Raw genomic sequence first — 18,209 nt, 5'->3', positions numbered from 1 at the left:
AAAAACAGAATAGTGTCTACTGTGCCTGGATTCGGGCGATTCCTCCTCGCCTCCAAAATGCTGCTAGCTGCACTGAATGAGCGTTTGCTCGCACCGCTTGTAGGAATTAACAAGATTCTCCTCGCAAGGTGCTGCAGTCATGGAAATAAGCTATCTTATTTCTCCCAGAATGATAGCAGATTTTCTTCTGATGATGACTCTAACTGAAACTTTGAACTGTAGGCTACTCTTGCACTTCATCCATAATTTTGGGCATCTCATCTCATCTTCCCATTCTGCAAAGCCCACTCTCTGCTTCTTCGCTGGTCCACTGCCATGTCCCGGTATATCCACCCGCAACTAATCATAATGTTTTTTTTTTTTATTCCATATGATGTATTTTTTATATTTTTATTCCATATGATGCCATCCACGCATCACTAATAGTTAGTCAAAAATATAAACTAGTAAGAGTTAGTGCTTATATACAGTTGGTAAAGTGTTATCAATGACAATAATATGATTAAGGTGTTTACATGAGTTGCTTTTTGAATGTTTCTTTCACGATCCTATTTACATGTTATAGCACATAATTCGATTAACGTCATTGTCACCGCACAGTCCACATTTCCTTCCGAGTTTCATGTAATTTTAGGTGTTTCATTTTTAATTTGTTTAATTTGTTTTAGTTTGGCACTTTCAGTTTTATTCAGGAACATTTCCTTCATGCCTTCCGTGACAAAAGAAATATTGGATGAGAGAAACTGCTGGAAGAGTGTTGTTTTAATGGAATTTGATACTCCACGCCGAATGGGGAAAAAAACCTCAGCATTTTGCAATGCAGGTGTATGTGGTCCTTCACTGAGTTGGTAGGTGCAGAGAATAGTGCCAAACAGCCATGTGAATATAAAATATCCTATCGCAAAATGTGGCGAAAGACATACACGATGGTAATAGTTTGACTGCAGTGTTTACATGACTGTTCTACACTTCAATAGTGCAACTGAAATCAGCATACTCCACATCTTTATTCAATTTCTGTTTAGTTTGATTAAGTCATTTTAAGGCAATCAAAAATCACTGTTTACATAATAGACTATAATTCAGAGTATTGTCTTAATAATCGTATTAAAATCGGATACTTGGTGTCCTTGTAAACACACTCACTGATGCTCAATAAGAAGCTGAGGAATACTGTTGTTTTTAAAGACCATGTGGAACTTTCTCACATGCCATGCAGAATGTTCATCCGTGGAAAATACAGACAACCATATATAACAGGAACTTCCTACACGTGGTGGCAACATGTTTCTTGAAAAAAAGTCTCAGGAGACCCTGATGGACTGTAAATCACAGGATCAAAGTTATCATTTAGTTAACAATCTAACAAAAGTTAAGAAATCCTTAAATTAGACAATTTCCTTCAATTTACAAATTAATCAATTTTAAACGTTTTGTTAACATCTGTAAATTGAACGGACAGTCCATGTATTTCCGTTACTTATTTGTGCTTTGATTGGATACAGATGTATCTAGTAAAGACCATTTTAGCAGGAAAACATGGCCCAAGGCTTGACATTGGAAGGATCATCACAGCTTTGCCTGGGGATCTCCAGCATGTGCAGAAACAGTTAGTGTCAGCTAGCAGAACACAGTATGTGGGAGGATTCAAGAAGGTAGAGGGTTTTGTTCAGCTTACATTTGAGTTGCAACAGTCCTCTGACAATAGTCCCTTTCCTACTCGAGCAAAAAGGATTAATACAAAGCAGCAAAAGATATCAGAAAAAAAAAAATTAAAACCGAATAGAGCTTTAAAGAAAACAGTCTGTTTACTACTCTAATGAGAGAAATATTATGTCATGTTTTTAGAGTAAAATATAATCTAGATAGATAGATAGATAGATAGATAGATAGATAGATAGATAGATAGATAGATAGATAGATAGATAGATAGATAGATAGATAGATAGATAGATAGATAGATAGAAAGATAGATAGATAGATAGCCGGCAGCTAGCTCTCTGCAACTCACATGGTCGCCCACTGAAGCTAAGCAGGGCTGCGCCCGGTCAGTACTTGAATGGAAGACCACATGGGAAAGCTAGGTTGCTGCCGGAAGTGGTGTTAGTGAGGCCAGCAGGGGGCACTTAATCTGTGGTCTGTGTGGGTCCTAATGCTCCAGTATAGTGACGGGGACTCTATACTGCTCAGGGAGCGCCATCTTTCGGATGAGATGTAAAATCGTTAAAAATCCCAGGATGTCCTTCGAAAAAGAGTAGGGGTTGAACCCCGGCATCCTGGCCAAATCTGCCCACTGACCTCTGTCCATCATGGCCTCCTAAACCTCCCCATATCATGATTGGCTTCATTACTCTGTCTCCTCTCCACCAATCAGCTGGTGTGTGGTGTGTGGTCTGGCGCAAAATGGCTGCTGTCGCGTCATTCAGGTGGATGCTGCACACTGGTGGTGGATGAGGAGATCCCCCCCTTGTCTAAAGCGCTTTGAGTGCCCAGAAAAGAATTATTATATATATTCTTTTTTACTGTAGACAAAATATGCTAAATGTTTTAGCTTGGTTTTCTTATTTGCCATAATGCATTTTACATGTTCATTGAAGTTTTCATTAAATAAATACATATTTTTGAGTGGTGGGAAAACAGTGCAAAAAAGACAGCTTCATTTTACATCGGAGTATAAGCTCTGGCTGAAAGGTTGTTTAGCTGTATTTGGCTGAGGTTTCCTTGGTGATCTAAACCTAATTATTTCCATTCAACATTCACTCATTTGCAGTGGGTCAAAAGCAACTTTGATTAAAGTAAATCAAACAGCACCACCTGCATGTCTCAGAAAGGATTTGAGTGATTTTATTGTGCATTAACATTTTTAGCTGACATTTTCTAATTAAAATACTAATGGGCATATACTACAATTGACAAAAACAATACGCCGGAAATTAAATGTCAATCTACACCTAAATGAGGATATCTACATAGGATACTGGGGAGAAAAAGACCATTTCAAATGATTATTAATTTGCTGCATTTGCCATTAATAGGTACATGTTTTAAGTGAATTGATGAAATTTTCACATTAGAATATTACCATTTAAAATATTCAATGTTTTTCATACATTAAATGTTTTCTCTCTGAAATGCCTGCTAAAAATCTATGTTAAAAAATTTAGAGCGCAAACAAATGCTGGAAGTTTTCTACCGGCCAAGACTTATGTATAACAGTAGAATCTATCATCACTACTATCGAACATGGACTTTCAGCATGCACAAGGGCGGTTTGCTTTTGTATGGGATGAGAATCAGCACCTCGAAGTCTGAGACCATGGTGCTCCACTGGAAAAAGGTGGTTTGCCATCTCCAGGATGAAGGAAAGTCCTTACCCCAGGTGGAGGAGTTCAAGTATCTTGGGGTTTTGTTCATGAGTTAGGAAAGGTTGAAATGTGTAATTGACAGGCAAATTGGTGCAGCGGCAGCAGTAATGTGTTGAATGTTCCGATCTGTTGTGGTAAAGAAGAAGCTGAGCCAGAAGGCAAAGCTCTCGATTTACAGATCAATCTACGTTCCTACTCTCACCTATGGTTATGAGCTTTTTGGTCAAGACCGAAAGGACAAGATCCTGGATACAAAAGCCTGAAATGAGTTTCCTTCATAGGTTGGCAGGGCGCACTCTTTTAGATAGGGTGAGGAGCTCTGTCACCCAGGAGGAGCTCGGAGTAGAGCTGATGTTCCTCCACATGAAGAGAAGTTAGCTGAGGTGGTTCGGGCATTTGTTTCAGATGTCTCCTGGACGCCTACCTAGGGAGGTGTACCAGGCCTGTCCCGCTGGGAGGAGGCCTTGTGGAACACCCAGGACATGCCAAACTCAGTCTTGCCTCCTTGTAAAAATCATTCAGATGTGAAAATCTCAGCAATCAAAATCAACTGACATTGTTCTCAGAGTTCCACTGTACACATATACTGTATGCCTCAGTAGTGATTATATAGTTTTTGCTTACTTAATAGCATTTCATATTGTGCATGGTCAATTGAGGGGCTTGTTTATCATCATCAGCTTTACAAACATGTCTATGTATACATTTATCCGTCAGTGGAGATAATAATCATCATCTGACGCAAATTACCTACAACACAAGATGTGTTTATTCCACATTTTAAAGACAATGAATCAAGGCCTTTACCTGACTTTTTCTTTGTTTTTGTTTTATAGGAAACATTTTCTCTCTGCTACAGAATCACAACCTTTTTAAGCTTTCTTCAAGCATCTCTACACTTTTATTATTGAATAAACTGTGTACATAGTACATTTATAGGGAAAAAAATATGTTAAGTTGTGAGTACACAAAATTATTTTAAACTCTAAAGTACAGAAACAAGCATGGCATTGTAAAAATAAATTATTCAAATAAATTATTTAGTTCTTCTAGCATAACTCTAAACTGCTTTGCCATGGGGTTCACTACTGATTTAAAAAACTGCAAAATGTCAGATTAGTGCTTCTATATTCTTTCTATTTACTTGGAGAAAGGGAACACAAAAAACAAGCCAGCACAAGTAAGTATCTGGCCATTCTCCAGACAAGACATTCCTTTGAATAAATCAGTCATTGTATTTGAGGGTGGTGCCATAAAGAGTTCAACATTTGTCACCATTTTCAATGCCTTTTATCACAGTCTGTAGAGCACGTCCCCAGGTCAGCACAAAAGAGCAGTCTGCAGTTTTCAACATATTATACAAATTTTTATTTTTTTTTTCAAAGCTCATCATTTCATTTTAAGAAATATAGTTAGTTGTCGGCTAAAACAGTGGTAGTTAAAAGCCATTAAAAGCTGAAGGAAAATGTATAAATCATTCATTCATTCATTTTCTTGTCGGCTTAGTCCCTTTATTTATTCGGGGTCGCCACAGCGGAATGAACCGCCAACTTATCCAGCAAGTTTTTACGCGGCGGATGCCCTTCCAGCCGCAACCCATCTCTGGGAAAATGTATAAATCATTTCTTACATAATAAACTCACATTTTTTCTTCTGGAGAAAGTCTTATTTGTTTTATTTTGCAAAAAAAAAAAGCAGGTATCACATTTTTAAACACAATTTTAAGGTCAAAATTAGCTAGATTTGTTTCCGATAGGCTACAGAACAAACCATCATTATACAATAACTTGCCTAATTACCCTAACCTGCCTTGTTAACCTAATTAACCTAGTTAAGCCTTTAAATGTCACTTTAAGCTGTATAGAAGTGTCTTGAAAAATATCAAGTAAAACGTTATTTACTGTCATCATGGCAAAGATAAAATAAATCAGTTATTAGAAATAAGTTATTAAAACTATTATGTTTAGAAATGTGTTGAAAACATCTTCTATTTGTAAAACAGAAATTGGTGAAAAAAGGGGCGAATAATTCTGACTTAAACTGTATATTGTAGTTTTTTGTATACTGTATACCCATTTGAATTCAAATGTACCTGTAAATGTAAACTCATATTTTAATGGATATAAAAAAGATTGGATGTTTACACTGAAAAATGTATACAATATTCAGTTTTAAAAGGTGCTTTGTACTCATTTATGCTGAGCACTGTATAACATGTAAAAGTAACCATTTTCACATTTAATCAGTCATTATTACTTACTTTTAAAACTTGTTAAATTCAAATGTAGCAGCACTGTATGTATGACATTCTTTAGACTGTATCAAAAGAAACCACAGCCCACACAGAAAACAAAACAACATTTGAAGTACCACAGACACACATCCCATAACTACAAACGTCAGGCATGTTTGACGGTGCAGATTTCTTCATGCTAATGAAGCAACCAAACATAAGCACCAGCAAGCAAGCAAAGCACTATAACTCCTTGCAGCATCGCAGCTTCTACCTTCCTCTGGGCTACATTCTCTTATGACCCAATACTTGGCAATCTATTGTAACAGTGCTCAATAATGGCCTCCCATTCCTGTCCCTGGCGTGAGACTACTGTTGAAGCAACATTAACAGAGGTTTGGAAGGGCTATTTGGCCACTTCATTGGGCTGGGCTACATTCAGAAGAGCTGTTTTGTGACTCAGCCCACCTCCTCTGTGCTGTAGAAACACTAGAGATGGAGAGTAAATCAAGAGATTGAAGAACATGGCTCACAGCTGTTTCCTTCCCTTTCCCTCACATGTTTTAAAAGACTGAGGAGGATTTGAACGCAACATTAGTCAAGCATTATTTTGAAAGTTTTAAGTCCTCTGGTTCAACTTATGCGGGGTATTTTCATATTGAGAGAATCAGAGATTATTTTAGTTCTTAAAATCTTCTCATTCTGCATTTGTCACTGAACTTTTCATTGCGTGGCGTTTAAGATCCATTTCCTCATGAATATGCTAGTTCACCAGAAGCTTTGCTTGGCAAAGAGTTCAAATTAGTCATTGCATGACTAATTCAAACATAGCTTCAATTGCATCCCAGCACTGTGTCGTCTGCCAAAGATGTTCACATGAGTTGAGGGAGTGGAAAGGAGAAGCTGATCAGTAGTGAAAACAAAGAATGCACTTTAGGAAGTTGCTATTTGCTCTTTTTGCAAGCAGAAATAAAAACTAGCATTATAAATGTACAGTACGCAATATCATTACAATTAAATTGACACTTTAATTTAGGTACTTGCTTGTACATGCTCTATGCACCACACACTTTCCTACAAACACTCAATTGAAAGCAGCCTGCTTAACGGATGAAAAAAAAAATATTAAACTAACTTGTCTCTGCTCTTTGGTGATAAGAAGAGCTTCTTTTATCCTCTTTGGATTAAATCACCTGCTAAATGTATAAATGTAAAATAAACACACTCAAATTAACTATTTAAAATTTTTAAATGAAATAACATCATAGCTGGCGAAGCAGTGGCGCAGTAGGTAGTGCTGTTGCCTCACAGCAAGAAGGTCACGAGTTCGATCTTCGGCTCAGTTGGCGTTATTGTGTGGAGTTTGCATGTTCTCCCTGCATTCGCGTGGGTTTCCTCCGGGTACTCCGGTTTCCCCCACAGTCCAAAGACAGGCAGTACAGGTGAATTGGGTAGGCTAAATTGTCCATAGTGCATGAGTGTGCGTGAATGAGTGTTTGTGGATGTTTCCCAGAGATGGGTTGCGGCTGGAAGGGCATCCGCTTCATTCCGCTGTTCATTCTGCTGTGGCGACCCCAGATTAAATAGGGAACTAAGCCGACAAGAAAACAAGTGATTGAACATCATAGTTGCATCCTAAGTGGCACACTACACACTATGCACTCAACAGCATAGTATACTCTACTGTATGCATGTAGTTCTGTACCAAATAGAGCGCTAACTTTTTTTTTTTTTACTAAGGATATTACAAATGTTTCTAAGATGATGTTTGATAATTGCCAAATTACGAAAATAAATGACCAAACTACCAAATAATACCTGCCATGAGTAGTGTTGTCACGATACTGGAATTCGGTACCAATCGCTACTGGAATTTTAAAAACGTCTATTTTCTGCTAACACTTAAGCGCTGTGGAGCACCTTCTTAAACAGCGCTGATTTGCCATTGTGTTCACGTGCTCAACAGAAATGTAATTGGCCGTGAAGGTCATCAGTTCACTGAACTAAAAGCTGTTTACTAAGTGTAACCACAGATACTGGGACACAGAAGCATTTTAAAGCTGTGATTCATCAGTGGATTTGCTCGTATGTCAGCTTTAGACAAACCAGATGATTGACGTGACTTTAAAACACTCCCATGTCCCAGTATCTGTGGTAGCTCTCAGTAAACAGTGGTGAGTTCAGTGAACTGATGACCTTCACGGCCAATCACTGACATTTCAGTTAAGCACGTGTACACAATGGCAAATCAGCACTGTTTTACAAACATGCTCAACAGTGCTCAAATGTTAGCGGGAAATTGATGTCTTTAAAATGTCAGTACCAGTGTCGCGACAACCCTAGCCATGAATATAACCGCATTCACTATCAGGAGGCGGCATAATCACTCTTGTACTCTTGCTTTCACAATCAGCCACAGCCATATCACCCTGCACCCCAAGACCAGTTACTCACTGAAGCTAAGCAGGGCTGAGCCTGGCCAGTACCTGGATGGGAGACAACATGGGAAAACTAGGTTGCTGTTGGAAGTGGTGTTAGAGAGGCCAGCAGGGGGGTTCAACCTGCAGTCTCTGAAAAAGCTGAGTAAAAATGAAGGGGACACTATACTGTCAGTGGGTGCCGTCTTTCGGATGAGACATTAAACCGAGGTCCTGACTCTCTGTGGTCATTAAAAATCCTATGTCACTTCTCATAAATAGTATGGGTGTAACCCTGGTGTCCTGGCCAAAGTCCCTCAATTGGCCCTTACGATCATGGCCTCCTAATCATCTCCATTCACCAAATTGGCTCTATCTCTGTCTCTCCACTCCACCTATAGCTGGTGAGTGGTGAGCACATTGGCGTCTTTGTCTTGTGGCTGCAGTCACATCATCCAAGTGGATGCTGCACACTGGTGGTGGTGTGGAGAGACCCCCCTCATGCTTGTGAAGAGCTTTGGGTGTATGGCCATACACAATTAATGCACTTTATAAATACACACATATTACATTACAATACAAAACAAATAAAATAATCCAACATCAGTGCCTGAATACTCCGCCCCTTCGCCTATGCGAGCAAAGATGTGACCATTAAGTGCTTAAAATGTCCAACATTTTTGTCCCACACTTTTTTTAACGGTTGAATAAATCAAATATTTCAGTGTGAACACACTACATATACTATTTACACTACAAAATGGCCTGAAATAAGAATTCTATATTTTTATGCTGTCGGTTTTAATTTAAAATTATTGAACTGTGTATATATATTGTACAGTGACCCTGGGTTTCTTGAAAGGCGCTTAAATAAAATGTTGTATTATTTTTTACCATTATTATTGTTATTATTATTAGAGTAATGCATAAGTATGCGATTTGGGACGCACCTCTTGTTTTTAGAGTGTAGCAGTTTTGCAAACTTCCTCTAGAATTGAACCACCATATCACAATCCCAGACAACATTGTACTAAAACCCTGCCTTCTGAAGACACGTCAGCCAACCTCATGTCTGTAAAAAGTCAGATTCTGATTGATTAAAATGCATGGACCATTTACTTGACTCTTTCTCTCTGTATAAGTAGCCTAGAGGCGTTACAGCTACAGGTGTGATTCCTCAGGACACCTAAATCAGTGAGCAGGGTATATTATTAAAAACAGGGATAGTTCACCCAAAAAATGAAATCTCTATCATAATTTACTCACCATTCACTTGTAAAAAAACCTACTCAAGTTTTTTTTAAGAAGTTATTTTGAAGAATGATGTTGATGGTACCCATTGACTTCAATAGTAGGAAAAAACAATGATAAAAATTGATGGGTTCAAAATGTCTTCTTTTTTTGCATTCAACAGAAGATGAAACTAATCAACCTTTTAAACCATATGAAGGAGAGTAAACTGAGATAAATTAAATTTTTGAGTGAGCTGTCATTTAAATGAGTATGTACGAGTATTCATTTCATGTAAATGAATCCAATAAACATTCATTCATTCATTTTCCTTCAGCATAATTCCTTTATTAATCAGAGGTCACCACAGCAGAATGAGCTGCCAACTTATCCAGCATATGTTTTACACAGCGGATGCCTGTCCAATTGCAACCCAGTATTGGGAAACACCGATACACACTCATTCGCACACATACACTATGGGCAATTTAGTTTATTCAATTCACCAGCATTTGGACTGTGGGGTAAAAATGAAGCCAACACGAGGAGAATATGCAAACTCCACATAGAAATGCTGGGACTTGAACCAGCAGCAACCTTCTTGCTGTGAGGCAACAGTGCTAACCACTGACTACTGTGTCGTCCCTCAAATAAACAATAAACAGCTAAATTGTTTTCTTTCTTTCTTGGAACAATATATTTACCACTCATTGCAAATTCTGGAACAGAGCAGTAAATATATCAATTCATTCACAATTTATATTATTAATAACTGATCGACACACTGTGAGGACATTTAATCAAACACTCCCTGATCACATTTAATATAGTAGAAACAAGAGAATCAGTCTTTGATTACTTTGTAGAGCTATATCAAAAAAACAAAAAAAAAAAACAAAAGTGTAATACAACCTCTCTTTTTTCCGTATATAAGAATTAGTCATGTTTTATCTGTTTACTTTTATTATGAAGGTGTAATAATGAATAATGATATAATATATATTAATATATTATTAATAATATATATTTTGCCTAGATTACAAAACATTCCTTAAAATGTCATTTGGGTCAAACAAATTCAGAACAAGAATCATTTAATGACATAATAAAAGACTAAGGATATGCAGATATGCAGTCTTAAAATACTGATTAACTGTCATTGTAAATGGGTAGTTCACCCAAAAATTAAAAATTTCCTCTCCATTTACTCCTCCTCAGGTGGTTCCAAACCTTTATGAGGTTGTTTTTTTCCTGTTGAACACCAAAGAAGATATATTTTTTAAAAAGCTAAAAACCTGTAACCATTGACTTCCTGAAAAAATGAAAGCACATTCAACTACTACGGAAGTAAATGGTAACAGGTTTACAGCTTTCTTTTAAATAGCTTCCTTTTTGTTTAACAGAGGAAAAAATTCGAACAGGTAAAATAAAGCGCAAATAAAATATTGTGTGAACTATCCCTTTTAATCGTTATATTTTGCCACTATCCAAAGCCACTGTTTTTTTTTTACAAATTTATTAACACATTTTATTGACCTTATTCTAAAATGCTGAAGTGCACCTGTTTTCGCGATTGTCTTGGAACTTCCGTTTCATTCGCCTATGGGAGAAATGACCAAAAAATGGTCAAACTACTTGCTCTAATAAAAAAATGTTTGCATGACTATAGAGACCAAGTAGAATAATATAACAAGGAAATATCAGTTTGCAAAATCAAACAGCGAAACAAGCAGTTTTTAATGTCTAAAAATGAATGGAAGTGAATGAGACCGGAAGTCTCGTGCCATAAAGATTCAAATGGCTGCGCCAGCTCGTCCGCGGAGAATAAGGTGAATAAACCTTTTTGTTTCCTATCTAATTTTGAACACACTTTATCTGCCTTAAAATGCTTGTATATATAATCACTTGTCAATTTCATTTGATTCAGAAATCAAAATGGAACACCTCATCTTGACCCTTAACATAATGATAATGTAATGTAATGATTTTGAAATCAAATAAAAACGCCAAATCTCTACAGACAAAAAGAAGCATTCAGCCAAACCCCAATAAAGATATTTCAGAGAAATGTTTGTGTCCATGAGTAATTACGAAACATCCCCATATATGTATATATGAAGAGTTCAGATGCAAAAACCTCTAAGTGCCGTCTGAAATTTCCATTGAAAATAAACATTTATCTCAGCCTCCTTTGCTAAAGTTCAGATATTTTACTTTAAAGACCAGGAAAAGGACGTATTGTTTGCCATAAAGCGATATTACTGAACATACACACAGGAGCCTGATAAAAATTATTATTTTAGAGGAAAATTTCAGCATATAAACTCAAACTATCTTCTTTTGTGTTCAATTGAAAAGAGAAACTCAACGATGTTTTGAACAACTGAAAGGTGAATAAATTATGACAGAATTTCCATTTTTAAATGAACTACTAAAATGTGTAACTGGTCAAATCAGTGGATATCTAGAATATTTCTGCCAAAAAAGGGAATGTGTTGTCAAAGAATATAAAATACATAAGACACGTCACTCGTAAAGTTTTGAATGGGGAAAAGTGTAACATATAATATGGTGAATAAAGCCCCGCCTACAAGTATACGAGCCAATCATCTATCACTATATGGCAAATTAAGCACACCTTCTAGTACAGGAGCCAATCATCCATTTCTATAGACTGACGATACTCCAGGGGATGGGGTTCGAACTAGACGTGAGTTTCTGCCGATTGTGTGTGATTTGGATGTTTAGAAATTAAACTAAAGGAACAGTTGTTGTTTATTTTGGTGGTGATTCCTAAAATTAAGTTCAATAGTAAGGTTGGCAAGCAGTTTTGGAGAATTTGATGTTTCCATATTAAGACAGAATGCCTCAACATGAGAGATGTTTCAATGATGGCTGCCAAATGAAATAACTTGCCCTAAAGGGACTTTGATTTTGCTGACCCTATTGTATAGAACTCAACACTAAGACAAAGAATAATCGAAACAAAAATCAGAGCAGCGGGAAATGACTTGCTTTTAAACTAAAGCTAGCTTTCACCATTGTCCTTCCCTACCAATGGTTTAAATCTGTCATCTTCAACCCAGACATAAACTCTTTTCTTGTTCCCTTGTAAAAAAGAGCCTATGAGGAGCAGCAGTAAAGTCAGTGCAGTTAAGACGTCATAAAGCCAGTTTACAGTCCTTCTTAGCAACAACCACAAAACTCTAATATCATCAGTTATAAATCACCAAAAATATATCCAATAATCATGGCTACCACATACAATATTAGAAAATAATAAAGTACTTTTGAAGAACAATCATAAGGAGAACATGCAATTGTACAGAGCCAGAGTGGATGCTTATGAGAGAGCACTGACAAAAGGGGGAGGAAAATTAGGGTTGGCAGCATTCTTCTTACTCAAGGCTGTTAAAAAAGAGGCAGCAGAGAGTGGGGCTGGGTCTGATTGCTGCTCTGAGCAGGAAAAAACCTCAGTCTGTCTTCATGGTGCAGCGATAACCTGGACTCTTTTTGTCCTTCCTCTTCCCCATTATTTGCACACAAGAACAGCTCATGTCTTTGATATGGGCATGATGATCTTTGAGCCTTATAGGACTGTCCTGTTTCTGGCTTTATCTGTGACTCTTTTACAATCCGTGAGATGCCAAGACGGTGGTAAGTGATGTGTTTATTCGTGAAGCTAATTGTGCTGATGCTAATAAGCTGATACTTTTGATTTGTGTTTTAAAAATGTATATTTATTGAAAGGTTTTTATTTTTAAAGGGATTTATACATAATTAATATTGAAAAAAAAACTTAAATATAAAGCAGCTTTAAAATGTGAATTTATTGTTTTAGAAATTGAAGGTAACTGGTCCTTCACTTTAAAATATGTTGTATTATGTACACGTTTTAGTTGTACTTTTAACAAGTAAGTATCTCTCGTTATGTTGTTTATGTCCAGTAAGAGCCCCTAGTTGTGCCATATGTTCACAACAGACAAATGTGACCAACGGTGGTCACTTTGAAGTTTGTGACATATGCAGATGGGCAAAGGGCACCGTTTACTCTTTAACACGCGCCATTGGATTTGTTGTCGAACCACATCAGTTTCGTCCTCTCACATCTGCTGAATCGATTTCAACTTTAGCACTGTGCTCACATGTCTCTGGAGGAGCACATCTTGCATCTTAATGCAGAGCAGATGTCTGGGGATATTATGAGGGAGGCAGTGACTGTGAACATGCTGGGATAGAAAAAAAAGTGCTGAGAAAACACCTGAGTGCTATTACCTCAGTCATGCCCCAGTTTAGGGCATTTCAAACATGTGACGTACAGTTTTTCCTAAATGATGTCACCAGACACGACTCCTGGGGAGTGTGTTTTTTCAGGCTCTCTTGATTGTGTTTAACAGATTCTGATACATCTGTATTTGAAGAACATGTTTTTCTTGTGCCTCTTGCATTTAAAATCTATTGTTGGAGTTGTACAGATAGTACGCCACCTTGTGGTAAATTATCACTATAATCATATTCCCTGATAATAGGGTCTTGGGTTTAGTAGTTGTGTGCTTCAGATTAAAATTACATTATAAAAAAGTGATTAGATGACTTTACTTTAAAATAAAAAAGCGAGTACACCACATTGCTTTTGAAGTGATTTGTTGACTTTGCTTAAAAAGTGAGTAAACCTGTTGTTTTTAAAGAGAGTTGACTTTGTTTTTTTTTTGTTTTTTTAAAGTATGTAAACCCAATGCCTTAACCCGTTGACTGCCTGCCCTACCAAATGGTTGACCATGTTTTGACTGTTTTAATTAATGACTTTTAAAGCCATTTAAAAAAATTACTTTTTAAATAATGGTGTAGACACACAGCACTTTTTGTGTTCATGAAAATCAAACAATCCTGTTGCACTACTATACCTGATTTTGGTTTTATTGTTAAAAAAAAAAAAAAAAAAAAGAAAGAAAGAAAACAAGAAAACATGTTAAATGATTTTATGGCATATATCAAAAAATAAAAATGATTTAGTATTAAAATTTTTTTTGATTATTTAAAAAAAATAAATTATTCTTACACTTCATATTTTCTGATTTTTTCATAGTAGATGTATTAATTCTGGTAAGCTGAAATATCAACCTCTACCAAATGGCTGATATATAAAAAACTTGGGATCTGTTGAAAAAAAAAATCCATTGAGTGTGGTAATTAGCGACATTAGGAATTAAGAAATGCAATCCAATTTTTTTTTCAGTGGGGCAGTTAAAGAGTTAATAAAAAATTAAGTAAATGAACTACAAGTATGTGTATAATTATAAAAAAATCAACAGTTGCAAGTAGGCATGGGATGATAACCATTTTCAAGATATACTGTGGTTTGGAAAAGTCAAGGTTTTAAAACCGCCAACATTTTCTGCTATACTGTTTTTCAGGACAACATCTCCAGCAGAACATATCTCAAAAGATGTAATTTTAAATTGTAAAGAAAGCAGTGTTTCTGAAGTCAGCAGAAGTTGATGATTCATTTGAATTATTCAGCCTAACATGTTTACTGCTCCAAAATATTCTAAATGTTCCTCAAACATAAAATATATTGTTTTCAAAGGGGAAAAAAGTTGCTGTTTTTTTACCCAGATGTTTAAAATGAGCATATATTAACAATACTGTGAAACTGTAATATTTTTATCCAAGGTTATCATACCATCAGAAACTTATACCGGCCCATGCCTAGCTGCAAGTTACAATGGGTTTACTTATACTTTTATTTTTGGTCAACTTTTTGCTTTTTTTTTTTTAAGTAAAGAAACCAATAGCTGTTTTTTCCATTGTACTTTATATCCTATTGTCTTTTGGTAATATTTCTCTAAAATCTATGTTAGGTACCATTATCTTGTCACTATTAAATTGCTTATTTGAATAAGCAAGAAACACATAATCGCATGAGTATTTTTCTGTAATACTTTGCAAATAACTTTTACTGAAAAAAGTGTAAGTGAAATCTGATTGTCGGGATGTTATTTCTCACTTGACTAAAACAAAATGGCTGATGTTAAATTGGTTTGGTTTCAAGCTAGTTAAAGTGAGTAACTAAAAGCAGCTGTTCCTTTCTAAATAGTTTAGTCGCAACAGTAATATTTATGCAACATAAAAGAAGAGAATTACTCTAGAAAAACAAAACAACAAAAAAGTGAAATGTGTTGTAAAGCAGCAAGTTAAGTTGCTAGTATTTTTAATTTAACGCATAAGAGTTTCTCATATCCTGTCCTTTTACAGATGATGAATGCCAACATATACCCCAAAGTCCAAGTTTCTCTGTTCTTTATGCATTCCTTGTGAAACATCCAAACATCTTTTCATCTGAGAGCTATCACAGGGAACATTTTAAATAACCCTAATCTTATGGATAATGTGAAACTTTAGATAAATGTGGTTAAACCAATCCAAACAAATTACTTCTCACTATAAAGTGAGAAACACTGTAATTTCTCTTTAACCCAAACAAAAGGCTGCCTTTCTACCAATTTACCTTTAATTTGATTTTATTATAAGGTTGTGAGCTATTCTGATTTTCTAGATTTGTTTAAACATTAGTTAGTGGCCATTTTGTTCAAAAGTTTGTTGTATTCACTAATGCCACGTCCAGTTTATTACAACAAATAGTGTTTTCACTTTACAGCTAAATATCCAAATATGTGCATTCGACCAAGTCCACAGTTTATGTGCTGATGGAAAACATGTGCTGCATTTTTGAGCTATGACTTGATTACATGCCTCTTTGGTCCTGAAAGAGGGAGGAGGAGAGAGAGCAAGAAAGAGGGAGAGAGAAAACTCTATTCTCCACGTGACACCAATTTCTAACTCTATAACCTTTACTGTACGATCAGCAGCACCTTTAATCTCCTGCAGAGATGGCACTGCTCGACTCTGTGGAATAAACCATTTTTGAGGATGGGTTTTTAATGCTGAGCGCACTCTTGAGCATGCTCCATGGGAACTACTTATAAAGTAAATTATGGCAGTCAGCGAATGCAAGCCCGGGGGATGACTTCCAGATGTTAAACTGGTTGCTTTGGCAGTATTTGTAAAATATTAAAACAAATGTTGGCTAATTCATAGTAGTGGAGGAAGTCATGTAGCTGATGTAAGGAACACCGTGTCTTCGTACAGCATTAGGGGTTGGAGGTTGGAAAATGAGAGTAAATGAATGTAATTTTTCCACTATATATACAATAGCTCAGCAAATTCTAGTCAAAACCAAAAAAGCTCTCACTAAAAGCAAGCTCTTAGTTCTTCACTACAACAGATGTAGTGAAAACCGTGCAGATATTCTTTTGGCAGTCTCACAGTCTCAGGAAGCAAGGAGGATGAGACATGTGCCAAACATGACTGTGTAGAGAATGCAGAGGTTGGCAGTGGAGAAAATGACGAGAGCTGCCCTTGAGATTGTTCATAAGCTCCATAATTTTGCACAGCTGCTCCAATTGCTCTGGAGCTCATCTGGATTTGGCCTATATAACATTTCAGCCCTATCTGTTCATCTGTTAGTGCTGCACTAGTCCCTAAAGCACATTTTAATAGAATAAAGCAGCAGCTAAATGTGCACAGGGTAACAAATTACTCAACCAAAATTAATTTATTCATTATCAACATTTACTCAGTCTAAAATTCAGAATAAGGGAGATGCATGTGAATGGTGTGGAACTCTATAATTTCTGTAGAACACAAAAAGTAGGGCTGGGTGATTAATTAAAAAGTGATTGACCAAAGCTGTGACTTTCAAGCATTTCTTGAAAGCACGGTTCTGTAAAATCTCCTCTGAAAAAGCCAGAGGGAGCTCTCATGTGCAAACTCCAAACACCCACAAAGAAATAACCCAGGAAAGTCTTATAGAGTTGCATTATAAACAAGAGTTTAAACTGCATTCATTGATTCAGCATGATTAAATAACAAACACCTATGGAATCAACGCACAGAAGGGTTTATTTAAAATGCTTGACTGAAATTATAAAGAGAGTTTGGATTAAAAAAAGTTATATATGTGGTATTTTATTGTGACATCAATGTGCCTTATTTACTACACAAAGCCCAGACCACAGTTTATTTAGATGTTTTAAAAACAACTAACAATATCGCAGAAAGATTATTTCAGACTTACTATGGTCCGATTAAATGAAGCTACATTTCAAATGAGATTGTGTGTAGCTTGTCAGGGAACTAGGCTCTGCGTATAGTGCTGTTCCATCTCAAAGCACGTAGTGGAGGTTTACTAGAAAGACTTTACTGATAAAAAGCACATGAAAATGCTGACTGAGAGATGCAAATAGGCACATGCAAAAAAAAAAAAACACTAGCAAATTAAGAAAACATCTACATTGGTTTTCTGTCTGTGTTTTGTGAGGATTTGCAACACGTGTGGTGTCAAACCAGTGAAGATGTTTTGTTTTCTTAAGATGCAGCATGCTGAGCTCTCTGAATTTTGCAGAAAAGGTCTCAAACAATGATTTGTTTACAAATTAGCCACTGTCTTAAGAACATTTACACCATGTCCTAACACGGTATGATGCAATGTTGCAACATGCAATTAAATGTATTTTTTCCATGTTAATCAGTGAATTCAGTTTTTGCCTGTACCAAACAAGACGAGTGAGCAACCGAATATAATAACAATAATAACTTTTACTGTTATTGCCTTATAACAGCTGAAACTATAAGAACTGTGTCTGAAAATACAGTCATACTAAAAGCCACATTAGGTAGGTTAATTTGCCTCAGACACTGAAAGTAAACTAAAGATAATAAGTACAATCAAACTGTGCACTCCATGTGAACGAGTATTTTGTAAGTAAGTTTTAGGGACTTACTGTAAATAAAAAACTAAATCAGTTATTAACAGTTTCCCAAGTTTTGTAATTCATTTATTTGTTTGTTTACACAGTAAAAATCATATTATAGGACTTTGATCATTGCTCCCACAAGTTTTGA

At 36.2% G+C, this 18,209-nt stretch overlaps 1 protein-coding gene across 1 annotated transcript in view; it reads left to right on the top strand.

The window, feature by feature from the left end:
* Positions 1–12,726: 12,726 nt before the first annotated feature.
* col5a2a (collagen, type V, alpha 2a) overlaps positions 12,727–18,209 on the top strand; it is a 44,443-nt gene continuing 38,960 nt past the window's right edge. The window contains exon 1 of the mRNA NM_001145782.1: positions 12,727–12,902. Coding sequence (NP_001139254.1) covers positions 12,812–12,902 — 91 coding nt within the window. The 5' untranslated portion in view covers positions 12,727–12,811. The remainder of the gene's footprint in view (positions 12,903–18,209) is intronic.

The sequence above is a fragment of the Danio rerio genome, chromosome 9, assembly GCF_049306965.1.
Source record: "Danio rerio strain Tuebingen ecotype United States chromosome 9, GRCz12tu, whole genome shotgun sequence".
Taxonomy (NCBI): Eukaryota; Metazoa; Chordata; class Actinopteri; order Cypriniformes; family Danionidae; genus Danio; species Danio rerio.
The sequence above is the reverse complement of the archived record's forward strand: the minus strand, read 5'-3'. Positions and strand labels throughout refer to the sequence as shown.